At 43.3% G+C, this 25,095-nt stretch overlaps 1 protein-coding gene across 3 annotated transcripts; it reads left to right on the forward strand.

The window, feature by feature from the left end:
- Window positions 1-77: 77 nt before the first annotated feature.
- On the forward strand, window positions 78-25,033 carry ENKUR (enkurin, TRPC channel interacting protein). 3 transcript variants are annotated; one of them, XM_050939164.1, is made up of 6 exons: window positions 78-205; window positions 550-644; window positions 3,867-4,012; window positions 9,582-9,811; window positions 21,071-21,217; window positions 24,134-25,033. In XM_050939164.1, the coding sequence occupies exons 2-6, from the start codon at window positions 568-570 to the stop codon at window positions 24,305-24,307; spliced, it is 774 nt and encodes a 257-aa protein (XP_050795121.1). In that variant the 5' UTR covers window positions 78-205; window positions 550-567; the 3' UTR covers window positions 24,308-25,033. The 3 variants fall into 3 exon arrangements, with proteins under 3 accessions (XP_050795121.1, XP_050795120.1, XP_050795122.1); XM_050939163.1 differs by lacking the exon at window positions 78-205 and having other exon boundaries at window positions 535-644; XM_050939165.1 differs by lacking the exon at window positions 78-205 and having other exon boundaries at window positions 558-648.
- The last annotated feature ends 62 nt before the right edge of the window (window positions 25,034-25,095 follow it).

Here is a 25,095-nt window from a genome sequence, read left to right on the forward strand (position 1 = left end):
GCCGCATCCATCTTCCCATTCTTGGTGTTGTGTACTGCCCCCTAAGTTGCTAGCGGGCTCAGAGAGAAGGAAATGAGGTCACAAATAACCCCTCCCCTCCACAGAGGCGTTACTAAGCAATAGTTTCCCATAGCAACTGAAGAGACAACAGTAGGCAAATCCCTAGTAGCATCATCTTCTCTGAACCGGGACCAAGCGGAGCAGGGTAAGGGAAGGAGGGAACCACGGGGACGGGTTAGGGGAAGCGAGGGGTGATGGGGCTAGGAGGCGAATGAGGGGGAATAGTGTGCTGGAGAGGAGGAGGAATGAAGAGAGGGGGATGGTGTGGGAGAGGGTCGCAGGAGAGAAAGGAGGAGGCAGGGGAAGAGAAGGGCTGAAACCAAAGAGGGGTGGAAGAGAAAAGGGGGGAGTAGCGGGGGGGGGTGGAAAAACGAGATGGAGAAAGGGAGGCAAATAAAGAGAGATTGAGAAAATGACAGAGAAAAAAGAGAGGGAGCGAACATGGGAGATTCCTCAACAGTGCATACAATGTAAATGTATTATCCCGAGGGCCCCTCCAAGCCAAGGATGACAGCGCTGTGTGCCCAAGAGAGCATATATAATCTCCTACCGCGGGTGGAGGAGAAGCCAATCAAACTACCAAGGTAGGTGAGTAAGAAAGAATCAGTTTGTTCTGTGACTTTGTCTAATACACTCCAGTTTTTATTAGCTCACCTGGGGAATTGATATGGGGAAGCTGTAAATATATACCCAGACAAGACACTTGCTATGGCTTGTTACTAACCATTATATTATTATATAAAAACAAACCAAATTTAATACAACCTTTTGCACACTCCTTTTATAAAATAAATGGAAGTGTTAATGAGTTAACAAGACAAAGATGTCCAGACTTTACCCAACTAAGGGGTCCACATTGCTAATTTGTCACATTGCTGGGTTCTGCACCATTTATATATGAAAAATGGAGCATGTTGTAGGTCTGTTCATCTTTTCATTATTTATTATTTAATGTACACCAACAATATAGTGCTCAGGAGGAGGGATAACTCAGTGGTTTGAGCATTGGCCTCCTAAACCTCCTAAACCCAGAGTTGTGAGTTCAGTCTGGGGATTTGTCCTGCCTCAAGCAGTAGGTTGGACTAGATGATCAGCTGAGGTCCCTTCCAGCCCCAATATTCTATGGATGCTCTGACATTATACAAAATAGAGAGGAAGGTGTTTCCTGCCCCAAGGAGCTCTTAATTTAAATTCTGTTGCATTGCTACCCTCATTAACCCATTGTCTGCGTCCTCCATAACTGAAAAATTATTTCCTTCACTTTGTCTTGTAAGTTACACAAAACATTTAGCACATTAAAAGGAACTTGTCTGATTCACATTTGGGAAGGAAGAGGGGGAAATCCAATGATATGATATAAGAATAGTCAAGGAGAGAAGCTATCCTAAGACCTTACTCCTCATACATGTCAAAAGCTCTACATTTCTTTTTTTGTTCTCCCGTTTTTAAATCATATGAGAAGGAAGCATCTCCTACCCAGAGCTTAGAGACCATAACCTCAATTTCTGGACCTCAGTAGCTTAGCTTGAATGATTGAAGAAGGAAAGCAGATTCTTAAATGAAAAACCCAACAATTCAGAAAAATCCTTTCATCAACTTAGGGAAACACTAGGCATTTCTTATTTAAGTGCTCAGAACCATAGGGAACCACTACGGGAAGGAAATTGAAATTCACCTTAATTCTAATAGCATTCTCTCTCTCTCGCTCTCTCACTCTGGTTTTACAAGCTTTGAGCCATGGTAGTTGCAACCTGTTCTGTCCATTCACTTTTATTCATGATCTGATTGTACCTAGAAGACAGCTGTACAGTATTCCACAATAAGTCACACAATCAAAATATTTTTCAGGCAAAACAAAATAGTACAGTACAGCACTATTTATGTGAAATTTCTTGAATCTCAATCTCCCTGTTAACCTGAAGGTGATTCCCTGTCTTTTAGATCACCGGCATCTAAAGACTGTAATAAAAAGAAATGGTCTGTCTGGCACTTGCAACACCTTTACTTCTGTGCACATTTTCGTTAATGCTGCTACCATGACTCCCATTCAGCTGAACCTGTTTAACCAAAGTAATTCCTTCTGTTCTTTTTTTAATTAACTAGATTGTACTATATATATTGTCTTTTTTTGCCTTTACCATACTTGAAAATGCATCACATATTGTTGGGTAACAGCTTAGGGTTTAGTCATTTGGGAGGACTGCACAGTTTGTTCTATGACTTTGATACATTCCAGTTTTAATCTCAATGTTATTATTATGTATTATTATTAACAAAAACCATTTTTGGGTACTACAGTTTAATACCACTAGGGATCCATATCTTGACAACAGATAGATGTGCCCATAAATCCACGTGTCTTTTGTTGTTGTTATTATTGTTCCTTTCAGGTTTTTGTCACACAAGAAAGCACCCCTTTGAACAAAGTAAGTTAGGGTGCCGTTCTCAAGGAGAACAACCTTATTGCATTACAGATATTATGTCCAGAATTATGGACATATACATTCTTCCATGCCTGGGCTCTTAGTCCTAAATCTGCACTCACTGAAGCCAGTGACAAAATTGCCATTGATTTCAGTCATTCAGGATCAGCCCTATGCCATATAAGAAGTATATGATATTGGAACATAGAACTTGTTGTACTGGCTCCAACCAATGTTCCTTTTTGGCCTGGTCTACATTGGTGAGTAATGTAGACATACCCTAAGTCTAGACTCTGACAATAGCCAATACCTGATGCTTCAGAGGAAGGTGAAAGAAACCCTGCAGCCAGTGGACAATTACAAAATAACACACCCATAGGATAAGTTTTTACATAATCCCCATCAGTAAGTGGCTAACATATATTCTGAAGCATGAGGCTGTGTATACCTTTATAATATAATTTTATCTTATCTAATGTAACTATAGATGCTGTCATAGTCAATATATGTATAATCCATTTTTGAAAAATAGTAAGTTTTTGGCCTCAATATAAGTGATTGCAATATAATCTGAAAACATTTGTACAGTGCCTAGTACAGTGGGGTTCTGGTCTATGACTATGGCCCCTAGGTGCTACAGCAGTACCAGTAATAATAATTATTAATAATAACAATTAATAATGTGGTTCTTTACTCTGTCAATTGGCAGAAGCTGCCTCTTTTGGAGGAATGCTATGGAAAGTATATATTGTATATTGTGGCTTGCTCTCTTCCTAAACTGTATATGCTCAACTCTGGAAAGTCCCATGAATGTAGTTGAAGTCTTCATTCAGAAACCTTGTATGCATATTTTGAATGATCTTTGAACAAAGTATAATGAAGTTGATGTGCTAATCCTGCTGCATTGAAGACCCACAAGAAAATGTCATTTTAAGATGCAGATGATTTAAAAAGAAGACCAAGCAATGTGTGTAATGCAAAATTATGCTTTAATCTCATAAAAATGTTGCTATAATGTCTCACTTTTTGTATGCAGTACCCAAAGCATTTTTGTGGACCCACATTTATTTGAATATTAACTATAGACAAAGACTGCAATATGTATCTACACCTCTACCACAATATAGCGCTGTCCTCGGGAGCCAAAAAATCTTACCGCATTATGGGTGAAGCTGTGTTATATCGAACTTGCTTTGATCCACTGGAGTGCACAGTCCCGTTTTCCTCTCCCCCCCACCCCCGGAGCACTGCTTTACCACGTTATATCCGAATTTGTCTTATATCGGGTCACATTATATTGGGGCAGAGGGGTGTGTGTGTGTGTATATATATATATACTTTCAGACTTTTAACTACTTTCCGGTTATTTTTTCAACATTAAAGATATATATCAACATTTAGACCATCTGTGAAACATGAAATAGAAGAAAATAGAGCTCCATGGAAAACTATGGGACTAGCAAAAAATGAAGTACCATCTCCAAAAAACTTTCTTCTGAAACATTCAAAGGAGCCAAAGCTACCAGACAGTATGTTTTTGGCATAAATATATGAAAAGTAACATATGTTTCTTGTATTTTTAGGATTTGTATCGGTATTGAAAATGAACCCATTAACCTGAAATCTAGTCGTATTTTTAAAATTTAAACTAGTTCTATATGCTATGACTGCCCTTGTGTTCTCGCCAGTATTTGTGGCTTAATAATCATTGTTCTGTTGTTTTTTTAAATGTGTTTTCTCCCTTCTTTTGCTATGTAAAAGTCATTAACAAACACGAAGGGAAAGTGACTAACTAGCTGACTGGAAAACAGTACAACTGATTATATAAACAGCACTATCAAATGCACAAGGCAAACTGAAAACAGAGAAAAATAATTAATTTCTTGGTTACAGTAATCTGAGATATTATTTGTAACAATAGTAGGTTAAAAAATTCTAACAAGTATGATTTAAGGTTGGTGGTGTGTTTTATGTAAATATTTAATTTAGATTATACATCAGTCATTTTATAAATTGGTCATTAATATTAATATTTTAAATCAAATAATACAAATTAGAAAGTTAAAAACAGTTATTCACAAGAGCAAGGAAATTACATATTGAAGTTGTCTCAACCCAATGATTTTAAAACTTGAAGAGAGCTGGGGAAAGTATTTCTGATTTTCTTAAGGATATTATCACCACAGGATTTTCACTCTTTGATACTTGCTCTTGGATCTCAAACCTGTAGTGTGAGACTGTCTTGGAATACACAAAGCAGAAACATTTTGGAATGTTGCATCCCACTAAGCCATCAGTAAGTGGGATATTCAACTTTGAGAGGGTTTTTTTTGCCAGCAGTCTGGCTTTGTACGCACATCCCTATCCTTGTTAGAGGGACTTGGCAATTTTAGTCTCCACTTTCCTGACCGGTTGTACCACGGCAGTTAATCTGCAGAGACATCATTCTCAATGCAACCAGACTGCTGTAAGTGTGTCACTGTCAGAATTTGCTGTGGCATTGTGAGGTCTCTGGATGTCAAGCCTTCAGAAGTGAAAATGTTCAGCGTACAGTAAACAATTGTGTCTGGGAACCAACATAGTAGCCCAGCATCTGGGCTTGCCCAAAGCCTAGGGGAAACTTTGGCACTGAAAATAGTTGTGGGGCTGCAAATGCAGCTTGGGAGTTTGATGACTCAGAAGTTTGGCCCTCAGACCCTCAGAGTAGGCATTGGTGACCTCAAGGCATCTGGAAATGACTTCAATGCAGCGACCAACTGTGAAACCTCAGAATAAAACTTGGCACAGCTTTAGTAGAGTGTGGGGCATCAGAGTTCAGTACATTGGAATGTTGGAGCTCATTGCAACAGCACCTGACAAGTTCAATGCCTCAGAGCTCAGAATCTTGGCATTTTGGCGCAATCATGCCTCAGGATAGGCCTTAGAGCAGGTATAGGTGTACCTGTACTTCAGAGCAGGCCCTGATGCCTTTTTTAAGGATTAGCACTTCAGTATGACTGTGATCTCTTATTGTTTAAGCACTTCAGAATAGCTCTAGTGCACCTATCTTACTAAGACTTGACACTTTGATGCCAGATGAAAGCATGTTGAATCAGCACCTCAGAACAGTCACTATGTTCCTATTTGAGTTTGGTGCTTCAGGGCTCCATAGGGGTCCAAATGCTTTGGTATCTCTTTTGGGTGTCAGTGTATCAGTGCTTCTGAATAACCACAACACAACAGAGCCCCTGCTGAGGCTCAGTATTTGTCAAGAATTCATCTGGCTCTGCCTGTGGTTGCCTAGCAACCCAATGAGCTTGACTGGGTCCAATAAACCCTCACCAAGTGACTGTGTTCCCTGATTGGACAGAAGGGTCAACAGCTCACCATTCAAGCCTTTGTAGCAATAACAGCGCTGAGGCTGTTCAGAGTGTTTCATGTCTGCATTTGCACCAGACCTACTTCCTGTACCAGCACTTGCTCCTGCTCCAGCCCTGGTCCCTACCTTCCTCAGAACTCCTGACTCTTGGCTTTGACTAATGGCTCATCTCCTGCCCTCTGGTTTTGCTCCGATCACTAGACCAGACTCCTGTTCCAACCACTAGGTCAAATTGCCTACACCCTGGGGTATAACAGTATTTCAGTGCTGCAGTATAACTCAGCACCCCCTTCCCTTGGATTGATATGTTATGGCCTCAGAATTTTTCAGCACCTTTGTTAGGCACCAGTGCATTTATACCTGAGGGTGTGTCTACAAGCTGGGGGTATGATTCCCAGCTGGAGAAGAAAAATTTGTGCTAGCTTTCATTGAGCTAATGTGCTAAAAATAGAGTGAAGCCCCAGGAGCACGAGCAGCAGGGTTTATTGGTAGGAGTCTGCTATAAGCATTTATAAGGTGTGGTGCCACACAACCCCCTTGATCATCATCTTCTTTTGTCTGATTCTGGTCTTCAAACAAACTAGGTATTCTTCATTCATAGTGTGATGGGTTGGATCACAGAAATCCTCAAGGAAGCTGCCACCCAATGTGCCAAGACTACTTCTACCCCTGCTTTCCCTGCGAGCTTGGGACCCCAGCACCCTGTCTTGCTGAGCCAGACACTTCCGTCTGCTCCAACAAAGACCCAGGGTCTGAATTACTTGCCCCAAAGCTGAAGGTTTACCTGAAAGCAGGTAACAGAAGTGTATCTGTCTTTAACACTCAGATGCCCAACTCCCAATGGGGTCTAAACCCAAATAAATCCATTTTACCCTGTATAAAGCTTATATTCATCCTGTATAAAACAGGATGTCCTGATCCAAAAGAGAGTTATGAGGGTTTGCACGGTTATTGTAGAGAGGTCATGGTACTGCCACCTTTACTTCTGTTGTGCCTTCAGAGCTAGGTAGCTGGAGAGTGGCAGCTGCTGGCCAGACATCCAGCTCTGAAGGCAGCACCGCACTAGCAGCAGCACAGAAGTAAGGGTGGCAATACCAGACCTTGCCATCCTTACTTCTGCGCTGGTGCGTCCAGAGCTGGACAGCTGAGGAGTGACGGCTGCTGGCCGAGGGCTCAGCTCTGAAGGCAGCAGCACAGAAGTCAGCGTTGCAATACCATACCATGCAATCCTTCCTTCTGCGCTGCTCTTGGCAGTGGTGTTCAGAGCTGGGCTCCTGCCAGCAGCTGCTGCTCTCTGGCTGCCCAGCTCTGAAGGCAGCGCCTCCAGCAGCAGCGGAGCAGGAGTAAGGGTGGCAATACCAAGATCTAACCTTGCAACCCCCTGCCCAACACCCTTTTTAGTCAAAACTGCTATGGTTACAACACCATGAAATTTCAGATTTAAATATGTGAAATCGTGAAATTTATAATTTTTTTAAATCCTATGACTGCAAAATTGGCCAAAATGGACCATGAATTTGGTAGGGCCCTAATTATTACCATCTCTTTTTAGTATGATCTGGATAGCTGATACTTAGAAGGTCACATCCTCTCTTACACTGACAGAAATAGAGCAAGCACCTTTCGCTATGAACCTCAGGGATGTTTTAAACATAGACAAATGCAGGTAGCTATACGAGCCTCCTGTCTTGCGTTTATGTAGCTTATGTTTCGTGTAACCTTCCGCTCCCAGTATATCCTTCATTGGCTTACCAGGCCTATACCTCTGAAGTAAAGGGGTGTGAACTCTCCCACTGTTTAGAATTTTTGTTTCTTTTGTGCTACCCCTTGTTTAGGTTGGCAAATTTTCTTTTTATTGGATTCAGTCTGGAAGTTCTTTGGTTTTTTCGCTGATGTTCTTTGGAGGTCCCTGATCTTTCCTTTCCTTTATTTAAAAAAAGGAAAGAAAGGAAAGAAACCTTACTAGTTTTTTATTTAATATGGATTGATATTTTCATCACTGTCGGATGCAGTGTGTATTACTGAATTTTTTAGTGGAAAGGACATCCCTCAAGCTATGTACACTGTGAAAGTGAGAATCCTGGATGATGGTATCTTTAAACAAGGGGAAATCACTTACATTGTAATTCTGCTTCTTTACTGATATAATCTCCCAGGATTTTTACCTATATGGATGTACTTCTTGGGGGGAGGGATTGCTTAGTGGTTTGAGCATTGGTCTGCTAAACCCAGGGTTGTGAGTTCAATCCTTGAGGGGGCTATTTAGGGTACTGGGGTAAAAATCTGTCTGGGGATTGGTCCTGCTTTGAGCAGGGGGTTGGACTAGATGACCTTCTGAGGTCCCTTCCAACCCTAATCTTCTATGATTCTATACTTGGTTGAATGTTTCATTTTTTTGCTCAAAAAAGGAATGACAGTTGAGTGCTCCATTGTGTTGTACCACTTGTGCTGCTGGAGAAGTGTTCCACCTCATGGCATTGGTGGATGGGTGTGATAAGGGTGCAACCCTCAAAAACTCCGTAGTTTTGAGAGTTCCCAGTCAGTCTCCATCTAAATGTATGAGACTCAAGAGTGAGAATCCTGTGTAATGATCAATTCAAAGAAGCAGAATTACAAAGAAAGTATGTACCATATGTGTTGTAGTGCCTAAATGTAGTATGTCAAGAATTGAAGGTATTACAAATAAAATAGTTGCTCTCTTGAATGATTGTACCTCCCAACAGTTTTATAAAAGGTGCTTTCAGTGTTAGCCTTTTACTATATAATCCATTGTACGGAAACATACTTTTATTAGTTTTCAAACTCTGGTCTGTAGCCCACTAATGGTCCACTGAACACTTACTGGTGGCTCACAGAGAGTTGGTTGATTATTTGGTACTGCATCTTCTCCTTGCTTCCAGCTGCCTCTGCAGTTGTAAAAGCAGCTGAAAACAAAGAGGATGAGCCATCACTACAGCTTTCACTAGTGGGCTGCTGTCATACAGGAGGAGGAGAGGAAATAGAAGCTACCTTCAGTGACGGAAGGTTCCAGTAGGACTAGAACTGCCAGCGTCTCTCTATGAGAGAGAGAATGAGACAACTTGACAGCATGTTCAGGAGAGAAGGAAGCCAAAAGCATGAGCAGAATGTGTAGGAAGAGAGGAGGATCAGGCAAGCATTTGCATGAGTTGTAGAGCAGATAGAGGAACAGAGCAGATAGGAAGGTAGATGAAATGAAGAGCAAAATGAGACCATTTGAGTAATTTATTTTAAAAAAGACAAAATGTATTAAAGAGAGCTAAAATACTTAAGTATAAACATTTAATTTTTCTCTTCCATGTAAAGTAATGCACATGTTTAATTTTATAAAATATTATATACATTTAAAAAATATTTCTTTGATGATGGTAAAACATAAGTTAAGTAGTAGAATTCTCTGACAGCTGGCAGAAAAAATATGGATCAAGTCTTACACGATAGTACTTTTAAATGGATTTTACAGTATAAAACCTGATCTGAAGCCATGTAAATTTTCTGTAGGTTTTTGGTCCAACTAACTTTAAGCAGTTTTTCATTACAGTAGTTCCCCAAGCCATTCTTATGTTGTTAACCTAGTTGATTTTCATTTCAGAATAATTCTGTACATTTTTTTTTCAGTTTTAGTTGTTTCTCCCACTTGAGATACCTGAGAATGCTAACACTGAAAAATGACTTAGTGCTTTATACTAGCTACAAGGATGCTCATATGCTTAATTCCACAGGAAAAAGAGATGAAGGAAGAAAGAGGTTACTAACAATACCATCAGTGCCACATGTGAAAGATCACCCACTTATGGGAATTCAAAGTAAAAAGAATTTCATAAATACAAATGCAGCAAATGTTATCATGGGAGTGGCTAAGAAACCTCAACCTATTTGTGTTGACACAAGACAAGGAAACAAATATCTCCTTGAAACTTCAGGACTTGTCCCAAAATACATTAATAAAAAGGTATGTTTTATTAAATTATAGGAGGAGTTATATTTGGGTTGTCTAACACTTTTCATTTTAAAAGATGCATCTGACTTTTCTGAGAATTTCTAATACTCCACTGTTTGCAGCGGACATTTGAAATTCATCATGGAGAAAGCCCTAGGACCAGAGAAGTGCCTTTTCTTTTCATCATGAAATTTTGTTCAGGTTTGGATCAGATATAAGCTTTGAATATTCTCAATCCCCTTCTCTTGTATTGTCAACAAACTTTTGGCACCACTGGAATAAAAGACTTGACGTTGACTTGGGCTTATGAGGCTTGGGCAGTAGAACTAAAAATTGCTGAGTAGATGTTTGGGCTTCTGGCTTGTCCTGAGCCCAAATGTCTGCACAGCAATTTTACAGCCCTGCAGCCCAGGTCAGCTCACCCAGCCCAGCTGTGGGTGTTTAATTGCTGTGTAGACATATCCTTAATCTCTCCATTCAATTGCAGAAAGCCTGGAATCCCTGAGATTCCCCCAGCCCTGGGACAGACCTCATGGTGGTGCTGCCCCAGAGCTACAAACCCTTGAAGCTCAGACTCCCCAGGAGCCTGCTTGGCAAGCTGGCAGGGAAACAGGCAGGTTTCCGTGTGGTTTTTTAAACATTTTGGGATCCATAGATTGTCATTTTCCAAGTAAACCGTTTTGTTAGGAAATTTCCAACAAATTCTAGTCACAAGCTCCCTAAGGAAAGAACTCGGTTGGGCCTGATGAGTAATTGTGAGAGATACACAAGGGGCTATAACCCCAGGATCCTGGTCTAAGAGTGGGAGAATTGTGGGGCTCCACCCCAGGACAAAAAGAGGGCACAGAGTTGCAGTCAGTTCTGTAACTGTGATACATCAAATCTGGCATTCTCTGACTGTTGAGTGCATGACCCTGAAACCTGTATAACACTCTTTTAACATAGTTTTCTTTTGGAGGGGGTTGTATGTAATATTATTAATGACAGGGTTGAGATTTTAAATTATTTGAAGTAAAATGGGCGTTGCTGTACATACTACCAAGAGCAATATTTTTACAAGGACTATCACCTAACAGCTAGCTGACAACATATCTTCCAATATGGGCCAAATTCAAAAATAATACAATGAAAATTCCTTTTCTAGTGAAGGAGAAATGAAAATCCTAAACTTTTTCAGTGTATTGCAGTGCATACTGAAACTGTGTACTGAGGGTATAAAGTGCTATCAAATCAGAAAGCCAAGACTGCAGAGGATTAGATGGCTGGCTACTCAAAGTGCAAGTCAGTGAAAAATCAGGCCCTACATGATGACTGTGCAGGAGGAAAAGACAAGCATCAGACACTACACAGAGGCTCTGTGATGAGGTGTATAAACCCCTCACTGACAGGAAAGCGGTCTGGAAGAGGCTGTGTACTAAGGTAGCTCTGACCCTCCAGTCCTGCCAATCATGAATGGTAGGGAGAAGGGCTATAAAAGCAGGAAGCTGCAGTCCGCAAGGGAAAAAGCCCCAAGAAGGGAACAAGTAGAATATCTCCTGAAACAGGAAGAGGAGCCGTTACGCTTAGAGCCCTGCGTGGATACAAAAATATGGAGCCACATCCGCCAGAATCAACCCGCAGTCTGCTAGCTGTCTTTTATGTGTATTCGCACCTGCAACAGCAAGCCTTGTCACAAGGGTAGCAGGGTGGGGGAAGGGAGCATAGATGAGTGAGTCGGTGTACGGGGTCTTGCAGGAAAGAGGGGGCGCAAGGGCAGGAGTTAGGGGTAAGGTGCAGCACAAGGGTGGATTCTCAACGACAAGGGGCGATGTGGGGGCAGGGGTTGGGGGGAAGAGGCATCACACTGCATGTTGCTCCTGGGGGCTTGTGAGTAATGGCACACACCACAGCAGCAGCAGTGCATGTTGCATCACAGCAGGGCAGAGGGGTGGGGCGCCAGAGCCCCACCTGCTCCAATCCCTGCAGCTGTAGGCAGGCCCCACTGCCCAGGAGCTGGCAGCTTGGGAGCATGGCCAGTGCTGAGGCAGGCCAGTGCTGAGGCAGGCCAGGCCATGCCTCAGGTGGGGATGTTGGTGCTGCCCCAGGGGTCTGAGCTACTGGACAGGAAATGGTGCAGCGAGTGGCTGCTGGAGAGCCCCAACTCCAGCTTGCTGCCAAACCCCGGTGGCTGCCGGCCTTGAGTGCACTGCATCCCCCAGCCTGCCTGAGCCAGATGCCACAGGCCAGGCACTGCCGGTGAGTAGAGCCCTGCACAGTTGTATCTGCATCTGATCCACTATCCACAAAAATGGTTTGCATCTATGGATGCAGATATGAAGCGGATATCCACAGATCTGCAGGGCTCTGCTTATTTTGAGGGGGTGGTTCCTGACTCTGTGAAGTGTGCAGCAAACCCCAGGGGCAAGCCTGATAGGGAGAGACTGACTTGGCTACTGCCATGGACATTTTTGCTTTTTATTAACCCCAGTAGAGGCTTATTTTGTCAAAGTAAGCAGACCCACAATGGCCCACTGCAATGCCCAACAGGCTATGGCCCGTACTTAACCAACCCCGTGGTGGTAAGTAGGTATGATGAGGTCCCCAACCTGGCTAGGGAGGCACCCCAGAGAGACTCTTTACAAGTGTTGAAGAATGTGGGCAGCCTGACCAAAAAAATAAAGGCAGGGGCGGTGTTTAAGGTTGAGAAGTACCTGGCCAATACAACCTCGTAATGTATCTGGAATGGCTATTAAAATGAGTCACAGACTGAGCAGCAACAGGCCACCCTACAGCAGCAGCAGCAGCCACTGCATCTTGAAGCCCAGCAGTAACACCAGCTTGTGCAACAGCAGCAACAGATGCTAAGGGAATTAGCCACGTGCCAACAGGAACAACAGAATTTGGTGCAACAGATGCTGTCAGTACTTTAGTCCCAAGGCACAACTGAGGCTTCGAAGGCTCCCCACCGAATGTCCCCCCAACAGATGCCCAGTGAAGCTGGCTATGATTGGCCCTGCCAATCACCCCAAGGTGTTTATCGCTGCTTTTGAGTGGATGACATCTGCTGTGAGATGGCCCTCAGAGCACTGGGTCATACTATTGGTGCCCCAGCTGTGGGGACCTGCTCAAGCCACATGCTGCAAACTTGATTTGGGAGCAGCCCTGGACTATACAAGGGTCATTTAGATATTTCAGAGGAGACCCACCTGGCAGTGTTTCTGGTAGAGAGAGGAACCTACTGGACGCATGCCCTCGAGTAATAGTTCAGAAGTTAAAAAGACCACTGCTGGTGGTGGCTGAGGCCAGAGTCCCAGACAGGGGAACAGGTGCTGGAGCGTACTCTCCAGGAAAAATGACCTGGGTGTTCAGGCATAGGCGTGAGATCTTGAGACAGTGGGCTTTATGGAGAACACTCTAACTGCTGATAATCCTACTGAGACGCATGAGGGCTGGTCATTGGGAGACAAAAGGACTCAACGGGATACAGCGACAAGCAGCAAAAGGCCCGACTCACCTCCAAAAGGCCCCTTGTTTCCAGAAAGGAGGCTGGGACTCCATGGGAAGATGAGAAGCAAGGGCAACAGCCTGAGAGGGAACACCTCTTCATCATCCCTATCATCGCTACACAGTAAGGATCATGTCAAGACTCAAGAGAAGTCAGACCAACAGGAGAGCCTCCCACAGTACCGCCCTCCAGTATCCACACCATCAGTTGGGAAGTGTTTCTCCTGTGGACAGGTGGGTCATTTCTGCAAAGACTACTCCTACTTGGAATGTGACTATGGGCAACTATGGACTGCAGACACTAAGGCACACAAGAAAAGCCCCACTGAAGGAGTGGTCCTAGTGTGGGTAGAGGGAAACAAAGTAATAGGACTAGTAGATTCAGGGTGTGGCCAGATTCCCCTTACCACAGACCCTATACGGTCAGCAGTCCTGAAGCATCCTCAGTTTCTTATAGGAGTCATGGGAAAGCCAAGAACTACAGGTAGAAAACTTGGTGCAATATGTCCTCCAGCTGCATGAGCTGCTTAAAAGGTTGGAGACCTTCACTTGTGAAACCTACAGAGGGCCCAGCGGTGTGAGGAGGCCACCTGCAACCAAGGAGCAGGGCTACACATGTTCCAGCCAGGCTACTGAGTAGTGCTTCTGGTGTCAAGTTTGAATCCAAGTTATTAGCCCAGTGGCAAGGGCCTTTCAAGGTACCGCATAAGGTAGGCCCCTAGATTATGAGATATGGCACCCCGGGGAAAGCATAGAAACTGAGTCTGTCATGTCAGTTTACTGAAGGTCTGGCATGATAGGGAGGCCCTTTTAATCACTCCCCTTACCACAGACCCTGAGCTGGGTGCCAAGATCCCAGCAATGGAAAGGACCAGTTCTGTTGAGAGGGGGAAACCCTCAGGGCATATCAAAAGACTCATCTGGACCTGCTGATGCAAGCATTCCCCCAGGCATTTTCAGTCTTTCAAGGACATACCATCACATTCAGATGGAACCTGAATAGATAGTAAGAGAGACTGTTTGACCTTTACCCAGGAGGATGTGGGATACCATCAAGACTGAACTCCAAACTATGTTGGACTTGGGCATGGTGGAGGAGTCACACAGTGAGTAGCAAGACCCCATAGTTCTCATCCCAAAACCCAAAGGTATGTTGAGATTTTGAATTGATTTCCATAAAGTCAGTGCAGTTTTCAAGTTTGATGCATGCCCCATGCAGAGGCACCAATTTTGTGCTATGCTGGAGGGTGCTAGACTCCAGCCCTGACCCCACTTTGCCCCATCTCCCGAGCCCCCACTCCACCCTGCCTCTTCCAGCTCCTGCCCCACCTCTTCCTAACCCCGTTCCACCCTCTTCCCTGAGCACGCCCTGCCCCTGCTCCTCCCCTCCTCCCAGTGTCTCCTGCATGCCACTGGACAGCTGATGGCGGCACTCAGGAGGCGCTGGGAGGGAGAGGGAGGAGTTGATCCGCAGGGCTGCTGGTGGATGTTCAGTACCTGCTATTTTTTGGAGCACCCACAGAGTTGGCACCTATGGTCCCATACCTAGGATAGATAAGCTACTGGAACCTCTTGGGGAAACAAAGTAAATATATACACTGTGACAGGGTCAGGCCAGATGAATACAGGAGAGTGTTAGAAGGCAGATATATTAGTCCCAGATTAAGTAGATCCCTTTTTCCTCGGTAAGGTAACAGGGGCAGTTCCAGCACAAGCAGGAACTTGCTGGAACCAATTAAGGCAGGCAGGCTAATTAGGACACCTGAAGCCAATTAAGAAGAAACTGCTGGACTCAATTAGGACAGGCTGGCTAATCAGGGCACCTGGGTTTAAAAAGGACCTCACTTCAGTTTGCAGCATGCATGCAAGGAACTGGGAGCAAGAAGCATTAGGAACTGAGAGTGGGAAGGCATACTGCTGGAGGATTGAAGAGTACAAGCATTATCAGACACCAGGAGAAAGGTCCTGTGGTGAGGCTAAAGAAGGTGTTGGGAGGAGGCCATGGGGAAGTAGCCTGGGGAGTTGTAGCTGTCGCGCAACAGTTCCAGGAGGCACTCTAGACAGCTGCAGTCCACAGGGCCCTGGGCTGGAACCCAGAGTAGAGGGCGGGCCCGGGTTCTCCCCAAACGTTCCAACTCCTGATCAGACACAGGAGGAATTGACCTGGACTGTGGGTTCTACCAGAGGGGAAGGTCTCTGGGCTGTTCCCTGACCGACATGGTGAATCTCTGAGGTGAACAAATCTGCCAATAAGTGCAGGACCCACCACGATAGAGGAGGAACTTTGTCACGACACTTAATCTTACAAAAGGGTATGGGATAGATTCTGTGGACAAGAGAGTCCAGAGAGAAAACTGCATTTGCCCACCATTCAGGTTGTACCACTCTTGAACAATGCCATGTGGACTACATGGGGCTGCAGTGACCTTTCAAAGACTAGTGGGCCAGGTCCTCCGCCTATGTGGGCTTATTCCGATGAAATAACTATATATAGCCAAGATTGGGACAGCCATCTTGGCCATGTTACCGAAATATTGCAGTCAATGGCCAGCAACAGCCTAACTGCCAACCTGGCTAAGTGCAAGATTGGGAACTCTGATGCACCCTATTTGGGAATATGGTGGAGGTGGACTCACTTGTGAACAAGGTGCAGGCTTTAGCCAGCTATCTGAGGCCCATGACCAAGAAGCAAGTTAGACAGTTTCTGTTTTGGCTGGATATTACAGGCACTTCATGCCATACTTGCTAACCATCCAGCCCCCCATCACAGACCTGATGAGGGATGGGAAACCACAGAAGATGCAGTGGTTCGATGCTTGCAGTAAGGCCTTAAGAACGTTACAAGAGAGCTTATGATGCAAACAGATGCTCTTCAACCCAGACTTTTCGAAGGACTTGGACACATCGAATGTGGGGCTTGGGGCAGTACTCTCAGGTCATCGACAAAGAGGAACACCTCATACTGTACTGAGTCAAAAATTAATTCTATGTCTCAGTAATCAAAAAGGAAACCTTGGGTATCAAGTGGGCCATGGATACTTCACATTATTACTTTTTGGGGACCTCCTTTTCACTGATTATGGACCATGTACCCTCTGATGGCTGCACATAAGGAAAGACACAAACATGAGGATCATGCATTGGTACCAAGTTCTACAACCGTACAGATTCCAGATGTCCCACAGAGCAGGCAAGGCTCATACAAACGCTAATTTCTTTTCTCAAGGCATAGACATTACAACTGACAAGGACAGCACATTCACTGCACAACATGAATCCCTGGTGTCATTTTTAAGTGGGAGGGTATATGAAGGCATGTATAAGCCCTACACTAACAGGAAAGGGGTCTGGGCTGCTCTGTGTGCTGTGATACAGCATGGCCACAGGGCAGCAGGAGAGGGTTAGAAGGGAGCCCTATTCCCTGTAGAGGGAAGAAAGTTTGCTATAGGTTAATTAGAGCACCTGAAGCCAATTAGAGCACCTGAAGTCAGTCACCTTATATCAACCCCCTGCTTCAATCAGACAGTGGAAGGTGTTGGAGCAGAGAACAGTTTGAAGGAGTAGAAACAGAGTGGATTGGAGTTGGAGCAGAGAGCAGTTTGGAGAGAAGCAGAGGAAAGTTTGGAGAAGTGCTGCAGTGGGCTAAGACCAAGACCCTAGGTAAAGGGACACCTGGCTTGTGCAGAGGGAAGGCAGGAAGCCCCCACAAGCTGAAGGGCAGGAGAGGGAAGTAGCCCCGGGGAAGGAACCGCTAGTTCAAGTGGTTTACCGCTATCCCTAGGGCCCCTGGGCTGGGACCCGGAGTCGAGGGTGGGCCTGGGTCCCTCCCTCTCCACTCTCCTCCTCTAGGACACTAGTGGAGGAGTTAATATCTCAGTTCAGGGGCAAGAAACGGCATCCTGAACCCCTCTCCCCCCAAGAAGAGAAAGTGCAAGACCCATCATAGTAGTGCCAGCAGTTTGCCACAGTGCTAAGATAGCCCTGCCCCTCTGGCCCTGCCAGTCATGCATGTTAGGGAGGAAGGCTGTAAAACGAGGAAGTTGCAGTATGCAAGGGGGGGAAGCCCTGAGAAGGGAGTGATGAGTGGTTCCTAAAATAGCAGGGGGAACCCTCAGGCAGAAACACTCCCAGTGAACCCCAGGGACAAGTCCAATAGAGAGAAACTGACTTGGCTACTCAGCCATAAAGACTCCGACAAAGCTGCTGCCCAGGCACCCCTGAAGTAAGGTGGTGCTACAGACATTTTTGCTTTTTATTGATGCCAGGAGGACCTTGTTTTGTGTTGAGTCTGAACTTTTGCTTTTCCCCCACTTATAAAGAAAGAAAGCAAGTCCACAAGGGTGCAGCCCGCTGCAAGGGACTAAGAGTCTGTGGCCTGTACTAGGCCAATCCCGTGTTGGTAACGGGACATGCTGAGCGGCCCTAGCCTTGCTCGGGAGGTTCCCCAAAGAGATACGTTTTACAAGGACTCTGCACAACTATGGATGTCATAGAGCAGTGGCTCTCAACCTTTCCAGACTACTGTACCCCTTTCAGGAGTCTGATCTGTCTTGCGTATCCCAAGTTTCATATCACTTAAAAACTACTTGCTTACAAAATCAGACATAAAAATACAAGTGTCAGTACACTATTATTGAAAAATTGCTTACTTTCTCACCTTTACTATCTAATTATAAAATAAATCAACTGGAATATAAATATTGTACTTACATTTCAGTGTATAGCATATAGAGCAGTATGAACAAGTCATTGTATGAAATTTTAGTATATACTGATTTTGCTAGTGCTTTTCATGTAGCCTGTTGTAAAACTAGGCAAATATATAGATGAGTTGATGTACCCCCTGGAAGACTTCTGTGTACTCCCTGGGAGTACGTGTACTCCCGGTTGAGAACCACTGTCATAGAGATCTTTGTGGTATATCACTGCATCAAACCCCAATCATGGTGGGAGAAGTGTGGCCTGCTACTTCCCTATATCCTATAGTAACATCCATGTCTGAGCCACTCGGACATGCTTACAAGTCCGTTTTTCAGCTGCGTAACATTTTAGGGTGTAGCAAAGACCTTTTATTCAGCTTTGCTCCATTTCCCAGGGTTTGGCTCTGTAATTACAGTTTTCTATGTAAATTAATTTTCATTACATTTTCACCAAAAACAAGCTTGAAATTTGCACAACATGCTATCCTGTGGAGTATCAGGGCATGTCTACACTAAAAAGGTAAGTTGACCTATGTTAGGTCAACTTACAACCACAGCACTAATGGGGAGCCCAGTTGCCGCCCAGAGTCTCCCTGTGGGGAACATGGCAGCTGCCCTGAGACTCCTGATCCCCATAGGGAGCCTGATGGCTGCACTGAGGCTCCCAGCTCCCCCAACAGGAGCTGCCTGGACTCCAGGCCCAGAGCTTCCCTCCAGGGCTGGCCAGAGGATTCAGGAGGCCTGGGGTCTTTGGCGGCAAATTGCCGCCAAAGAGCCGGCACTTCAGCGGAAGGACCCCCCGCCACGGGTCTTCGGGGCACTTTGGGGGCTGGTCCCGGAGCAGAAGGACCCCCCGCCGCCGAATTGCCACCGAAGACCCGGAGTGGAAGAAGCTCCAGGGGCCGAAGCTCCGGGGGCCTGGGCCCCGCAAGAGTTTTCCAGGGCCCCCGGAGTGAGTGAAGGTTCCTGCTCCAGGGGCCCCAAAAAACTTTCGTGAGGGCCTCTGTGGGGCCCAGAGCCTGGGGCAAATTGCCCCACTTGCCCCCTCCCCGCCTCCCCGGGCAGCCCTGCTCCGTTCCAGGAGCCCAGCTGCAGTGGGGAGCTGAGAGCCTGAGGGGACAGTTGAGCTCCCAGCGGAGAGAAGCCGAACGGCTCCAGGCAACACCAGGGCTCCCTGTGGGAAGCTGGGAGCCTATGGGCAGCAGTCTAGTTGCCAGCAGGGAGTTGGGTGGGCACAGCCCTGCAGGAAGCCTGGGGGAAGCCAGACTCTAGCTAGAGCCCCTCACTTGACAAGAAAGTCAGGCTGTCATTGGAGGCAATTTTACAGCTTCAGCATGGAGCTGTGAAATTCACAAGAATGACAGCCAACAGCCGATGTAAGTAACACGGTGTCAACATGGACACTGTGCCCCCTAACTACACTGACATAGGCCCTACGCCTCTCATGGAGGTGAAGTTATTATGTTATGGTGTAGTAGGGCCATTACATCAGCAGGAGCAAAGCTGTAGTGTGTTCACTGACTGGATTAGATCAACTTAAGCTGCCTTACATCGACCTAACTCTGTGGTATAGACCAAGCCTCAGAGTTGACTCACTCTCTCTTCTCTCCTAGGCCAGCCAGGGAGTACTGCAAAGGCAGTATGCTCAGTCACTAGGGAAACAGTGCTTCATGTTGTTCTGCAGCTGACCCTATGCCATTTCAGGAGTGGTGTTAGTAGGCTTCCAATAGAGCCCAAACTTTCCATGCACTGGATGGTGGTCGTGATATGCAGCTTTGGGCCAAAGGCGGCGAGGAGGAAACAAAGCAGAAAAATGTCTGGGATTCTCAGTCTTCAGAGGACCCTGAGCCTCCAGTGTAACAAAAAAAGCTAAAATTGAAATAGTCATTGGTTCACTAATTGCAAAATCTCTACAAACTGCAATTTACATTCCAGAATGGTACTGGTATATGTCTCCTCCCGATATATTTGCCTAGTATCCATAAATGTCAGCTCACATCTAAATCATTGGATCTTTATGAACAAGATATTGTTTTGAAAAACCTTGCAAAATATCACAAAGGAAATTGTGTTCATTATGTTTGCTTACCCACTAATTTATGCAGAATTTTACATTTGAAACTTCACTAGTACTTATAGCAGCTTTGGCAGATCCATTAGGAAGTAAATTTTAGTATGTAAAGCCACATTCCAGTCAAGGAGATTTTTGTCTGTTTTGTACATTACCTATGGAATTCATAGGAACCTCATGCCCAATAGCTGGGCAAGTGAGCAAATACAGAGGAAGGAGCAAAAAATGTTCCCATCCCTTGTACCACGTATGCAATGGCCAAGCATGGTCACAGTCCCTCCCAGCACCCATTGGGTCACAAGCCACCCCAAAGATGGTAGGGAGGAGGTGAGACCTTGACTGCCTCCTCCAGTAGATTTAACTGGGTGCAGTGAGAAGAGTACAGAGCTCTAAAGAAAGGATGATGTAGTAGGTGTGTTCCCCATGCACATCTGGGACCTTCAGAAGGAAGTGTACCTCCTTAAAACACAATCCTGCCCAGAGAGACTGCTATATATATCACTCCTAATGTAAAACTATGTCTTTCAGACATAACAGACATTCTGCAACACATTATAGTAAACATTTTGACTTTTTGGTATGATATATAATGTTTAACAAAAATCTGTACACATGAAAAGCAAAGGAATGTGCATTTCAAAGTAAGGCATTTGATGTAATGAAAGTATTGATATAAAATTAGTTGCACTGTGGTTAACTGGTCTAAAACTGTTCAATAGGTGAGTCTTCTATCAATCCTTAGATATGGAGGTTTCAGTTTTTATTTCCATCTGGTTCTGAGGCCTTATACATGAAATTGATGAGTCATTTTCACGGACTTTGGATGGACTACAGAAGAATCAGGCTTGATGCTTTTCAGAAGATGGCCATGACATGAATTTTATTGTTTAATCGTAATAAACAATATTGAAAGCTACCTTTGTAAATTTAAAATACCATTACTGATAATATTTATATCATATGGTTCATTGATTTCTTCTTATAAGTTTCTACAGGAAACTTTTCCTTGACTTTCAGGATTATGGTCTTACTCCCAAATACGTAATTAAGCGAAATGAGGAAGTAAAGAGAGCCCAGGAAGAGTATGATGCCTATGTCAAGGAGACTCTGAGGCAAAAAGCCATGAAACGACTGTCTGATGAAGAAAGGGAAAGTCTCCTACAGGTATGCATTTTGATTTAGGTTTCATAGTGGTAAGTACAAAAGACAAATTAGATTTGTATTTCCATATAAGTAACAGGAAAGTATACAAGGTATCAAAGTACTATGGTGTACAAGAAACAATGCATTTAGGTTGGCTAGCTTTTCACTAGATGGAGCTCTAGAATAATTATAGGTAGGGCTGGACAAACAATCTGATCTGACTCTAATTTCACAGGTTTAGGATGCTCTAAAGTTCAATTTTACAGGTACCTCCCATCTGGATGGATCCCTTCCCCCATGGCTTCAGTGAAGTCAGTGAAGCTCCAGGCAGCTACAGGGATTCAACACCAGAGATCCAGCTGCAGGATTAAGACTTTTTGAGTCTTAGATAAATACAACTTCCTCTTTTTTTCCAAATTCATGACACCTCATGTTTATTGTATAGTGTATTTCATACAACATGTATTCCAAAATGTTTTCCAGCATTAGAAAAGAATTAGATAACAAATAATATCAGAGGGAGAGAGAAATAAAGAGGTATAGGCAAGGGGAAAAAGAGACGTTTTCAGCTGAGACTTGAAACAAGGTATGAGGTGGAGAGAGACAGGAAGACTGTCAGAGATGTCAGGAGCTGTCAACAAGAAGGCTATCGCACCAATAATGGCAAAATTGTGTAAAGCAAAAGAGAGAAGGCCACTACTATTTCTCAGTTTGCACCATGGATTGTGAAAGTGGTGAGTCTTTTATTTATGCCCTCACAATAATAGTAGTTAAAGAGGAAGCATGTTCATTGTAACTGCCTATTTATTGGCCCTTTGTAACATTTATGGGGCGGGGGAATCCTACCATTTGGGCTGGAATTTCTTATGCTTACATTCTGTTCTGACATTTTTCAGGTATCAGAGTGTGATGAAAGAAGTACTATTTGCTAGTTAAGAAATTTTCAGATACTTTATTTGGATAACTCAATATCTTCTTTTAAATTCTTTATGATGTCACAACAAATAAATGGAAATAATTAGGGACAAAAACCTGAAATATCTCTCAATTTCACTTTCTTTGGGTATACTTTTTATGAGAAAAAAAGAGCTTTGAGAATAGATTCAGTATATATTTCTCACAGATTCAGAATTCATAATTTTTTTATATAGGGCTAGATCGTCAATTTACAATCTAGCCTATAAGAAGGATCAGCACATTGTTATGCTGCCCCTGGAGGAGCCCTGGAGGGAGATTTTGACTCTTATGTTTTGGACTCCCCACTTGTCCCGGGAGGAAGTTGTCAAGGTTCCTTCCCCACTCTGAACTTTAGGGTACAGATGTGGGGACCTGCATGGACACTTCTAAGCTTAATTACTAGCTTAGATCTGGTATCACTGCCACTATCCAGAATTTTCAGTGTCTGGATCACTCCCTGTCCCCCTAAAACTTTCCCCTCTCTGGGTAGCCTTGAGGGACTTCACCAATTCCCTGGTGAACACAGATCCAAACCCTTTGGATCTTAAAACAAGGAGAAATTAACCATCCCCCCTCTTTTCCCCCCACCAGTCCCTGGTGAGTCCAGATCCAATCCCCTTGGATCTAAAAACAAGGAAAAATCAATCAGGTATTAAGAAAAAAAGGCTTTTAATTAAAGAAAAGAAAGGTAAAAATCATCTCTGTAAAATCAGGATGGAAAATATTTTACAGAGTAATCAAATTCATATAGCCCAGAGGAAAAGAAAAAAAGGCTTTTAATTAAAGAAAAGAAAGGTAAAAATCATCTCTGTAAAATCAGGATGGAAAATACTTTACAGAGTAATCAAATTCATATAGACCAGAGGAACCTCCTCTAGCCTTAGGTTCAAAGTTACAGCAAACAGAGGTAAAATCCTCTCAGCAAAAAGAAACATTTACAAGTTGAGAAAACAAAAATAAGACTAACACGCCTTGCCTGGCTGTTACTTACAAGTTTGAAACATGAGAGACTGGTTCAGAAAGATTTGGAGAGCCTGGGTAGACGTCTGGTCCCTCTTAGTCCCAAGAGCGAACAACCCCCAAAACAAAGAGTACAAACAAAAGACTCCCCCCCACCAAGATTTGAAAGTATCTTGTCCCCTTATTGGTCCTCTGGTCAGGTGTCAGCCAGGTTTACTGAGCTTCTTAACCCTTTATAGGTAAAAGAGGCATTAACCCTTAACTATCTGTTTATGACAGAAGTAAACTCCAATAGGTCTATACACTGGAGTTTGTGTGAAAACTCCCATTGTCTTCAGTGGTGCAGGATCAGATCTGAATTGCACACATTAAAAGGTACCTCTAAATGACAAAAAGTAAAGAATGGTTCATGTCTGCTGAATTGCTATTAGCTTCATACATATATTTTACTGCCTTTTTTGGTAAAGAAAAATAACATTACAAACCAGCAAGTAAACAGGCCCAAATTCTGCCTTTAGATGCACATGCTGCCATAGTCTTTTTTTTTAAATAATTTACAGATTACATTACCAGATTATCATTAAAGATTTCAAAAATAGCCATTACAAATAAAACACAATCATGCACAGATACGTGCTACAAGTACACAGATAAAGCAATTCTTGTAATGCCAAATGTAGTCACTTCAGAATGCCATTTTAAATCTGTAATATATTAACTTTCCATTAAAATGTAAGCATTGCTTAGATCACCCTACCTATTTTAGGACACCAGGCCAAATTCATCCTTGCTATTACCACATTGACTTTTAAGAGATTAATGAATTGTGCCCACTTATTGGCCCCATTAAATGCTACCCAGATGTTAATCAATTATTTTAACATTTCTTCATTGTTAATGGGAGGTGAGCACATATCACAGGGCAAAATGTTTGTTAATATTGCTAAATACTTTGTATAGATATGGCATTTAAAAAAATAAATTATTCTCATAAGTTTTCTTTTCATATAATGGATTTAGGGTCTGAAAAAGAATTGGGAAGAGGTACATCACGAGTTCCAGGGCCTTTCTGTAGAAATAGACACCTTACCAAAGAAGATCCATAAAGAAAGGCTGGAGTCACAGATGAAACAACTGGAGCATGACATTAATATAATTGAAAAGCACAAAATTATCTATATTGCAAATAAGTAAGTGCCTTGCAAAGAATTTTTTTTACCCTGAGAAGAAAATGAAACAGAAGGAAATGAAACAAGTCCACCTTATTCAGAGAAAGAGAAATAGCTAATTTATACAAATATAATAGAATTTTAGCAAGTTGTTACATTTAAGGAATTTTTCATTTGTATAATTCACATATTTTTTCAAATAAAAGGCTATATTCTTTTCTTTTTCAATAAAGAAATACAAGTTTTATTATTAAAGTTAATCTCCTTTATCTAGTTTTCCTATGAATGTTATATAAAAGATTGATAAAAGACAGTTTTGATATGTTCAAAGCACTTATTTTTTGGCATGGAAATACTAAGTAATTGAACTAATTCATCTTAGAAGTGAACTTGGTAAACACACTGAGTGTGGCAATGACTTGCATACTAGTTATTAAAGAACTGCTAATAATGGAACTGCTAAAGCTTTGGATCATTCTGTTTATGAACAATTTGGTTACTATATCATACGTTTGCTTTATATCTTCATTTTTATTACTAAGAACAATTTTCAGTATATTTACAGTGGGGCCCTCTAAAAAGTGTAACCTTCCAGCAGTAGTGTTACCATGGACAGCAGAGTACACAGTGTTGGGGAATGAATGATTTCATAATCCTGTGATAAATATATAGCAGGAGGAGTACTTTTTGGTTGCTTCCATTATACATATAATGTTAAATTGAAAGTGATGTTACAACACATGGGCATGACTTGGGCATAATGCAGTGTTGGCATATTATAAACTATAATTGCATTTTGCATGAAAACTAAGA

Source organism: Gopherus flavomarginatus, chromosome 2 (assembly GCF_025201925.1).
Source record: "Gopherus flavomarginatus isolate rGopFla2 chromosome 2, rGopFla2.mat.asm, whole genome shotgun sequence".
Taxonomy (NCBI): Eukaryota; Metazoa; Chordata; order Testudines; family Testudinidae; genus Gopherus; species Gopherus flavomarginatus.

Excerpts from the sequence above, each read along its gene's own strand:
- ENKUR (XM_050939163.1), top strand. The coding sequence starts at position 535 with ATGTATTATCCCGAGGGCCCCTCCAAGCCAAGGATGACAGCGCTGTGT. Across the intron at positions 4,013-9,581 it reads GGAGCCAAAGCTACCAGACA|GAAAAAGAGATGAAGGAAGA; the intron begins GTATGTTTTTGG and ends TTAATTCCACAG. Across the intron at positions 21,218-24,133 it reads AAAGGGAAAGTCTCCTACAG|GGTCTGAAAAAGAATTGGGA; the intron begins GTATGCATTTTG and ends TAATGGATTTAG.